Source organism: Cryptomeria japonica, chromosome 4 (genome assembly GCF_030272615.1).
Source record: "Cryptomeria japonica chromosome 4, Sugi_1.0, whole genome shotgun sequence".
Taxonomy (NCBI): Eukaryota; Viridiplantae; Streptophyta; class Pinopsida; order Cupressales; family Cupressaceae; genus Cryptomeria; species Cryptomeria japonica.
Genome location: NC_081408.1, coordinates 487,251,417 through 487,252,361, shown reverse-complemented (window position 1 = coordinate 487,252,361; position 945 = coordinate 487,251,417). Strand labels below are relative to the sequence as shown.

The following is a 945-nucleotide window of genomic DNA, read 5'->3' as shown; positions in this document are numbered from 1 at the left end:
TAAACTTGGATCTATATGAGAAAAATAGAAACCACTAGTCACTTGAACTGACTAGTAGAATTAGCATCCATGTCATAGTTAACCACTAAAGTAGAATTATTAAATTTCAAAATACAAAATAGAATCTCCAATCTAAAAGTTTATTGTAGCTAAAAGAATTTGGGCATAAATTTGGCCCCATTATCTAGTGCAGGGTAGAGTTAAAAATTGGTGCTTATGAGGATAAAATTTTGTGCGATATCATTCCCATGGATGTGTGGCAAACCTTGGCAATATGACAAGGAGGCCCAACATGATGGGCATAAGAATGTCTATGTCATCAAGAAAGGGGGAGTATCATTTACACTTACCCCATTAAAGGAAGATGAGAGTGCAATCCATGAAGGACCTAGTGTGATGATGATGAAGGAGAAGGAGTTCATGAAGGGTCTTGACGAAGAGGAGTGTGGATATGTCATTGTGGGGAAGCTAAACTCAGAAGTAGCAGATAAAGACAGTAAGGAAGTCCCTAAAGAGCTGCAGACCCTACTTGATGAGTATGAATGCATAGTAATGAAGGAATTACCTAATTCCTCACTCCCCATCTGTGATGTGAGTCATCATATTGATCTCATTCCTGGTGCAAGCCTACCAAACAAGCCAGCATACAAGATGACACCTCAAAAAAATGAGGAGATTAAGAAGTAGGTCCAAGAGTTGCTTGATAAGGGATTGGTGAGAAAAAGTTTGAGTCCATGTGTTGTGCCATCTGTTTTGGCACCCAAAAAGGATGGAGATTGGAGGTTATGTACTGACTCTAGGGTTATCAACAAGATAACCATCAGATATAGATTCCCCATACCCCGGATGGAAGATCTCATGGACAGTCTGGTCGAACCAAGGTATTTATTAAAATTGACTTAAAGAGTGGCTATCTCCAAATAAGGATCAGAGAGGGGGATGAGT

The 945-nt window shown here is 39.5% G+C and overlaps 1 protein-coding gene across 1 annotated transcript; it reads left to right on the top strand.

Moving 5' to 3' along the window:
• The first annotated feature begins 252 nt into the window (after positions 1-252).
• LOC131060436 (uncharacterized) lies at positions 253-687 on the top strand. The gene has a single exon (XM_057993672.1). The coding sequence runs from the start codon at positions 253-255 to the stop codon at positions 685-687; it is 435 nt and encodes a 144-aa protein (XP_057849655.1).
• Positions 688-945: the final 258 nt, after the last annotated feature.

What these genes read in the sequence shown, in the direction of transcription:
- LOC131060436 (XM_057993672.1), top strand. Translation starts at nt 253, where the DNA reads ATGTGTGGCAAACCTTGGCAATATGACAAGGAGGCCCAACATGATGGG.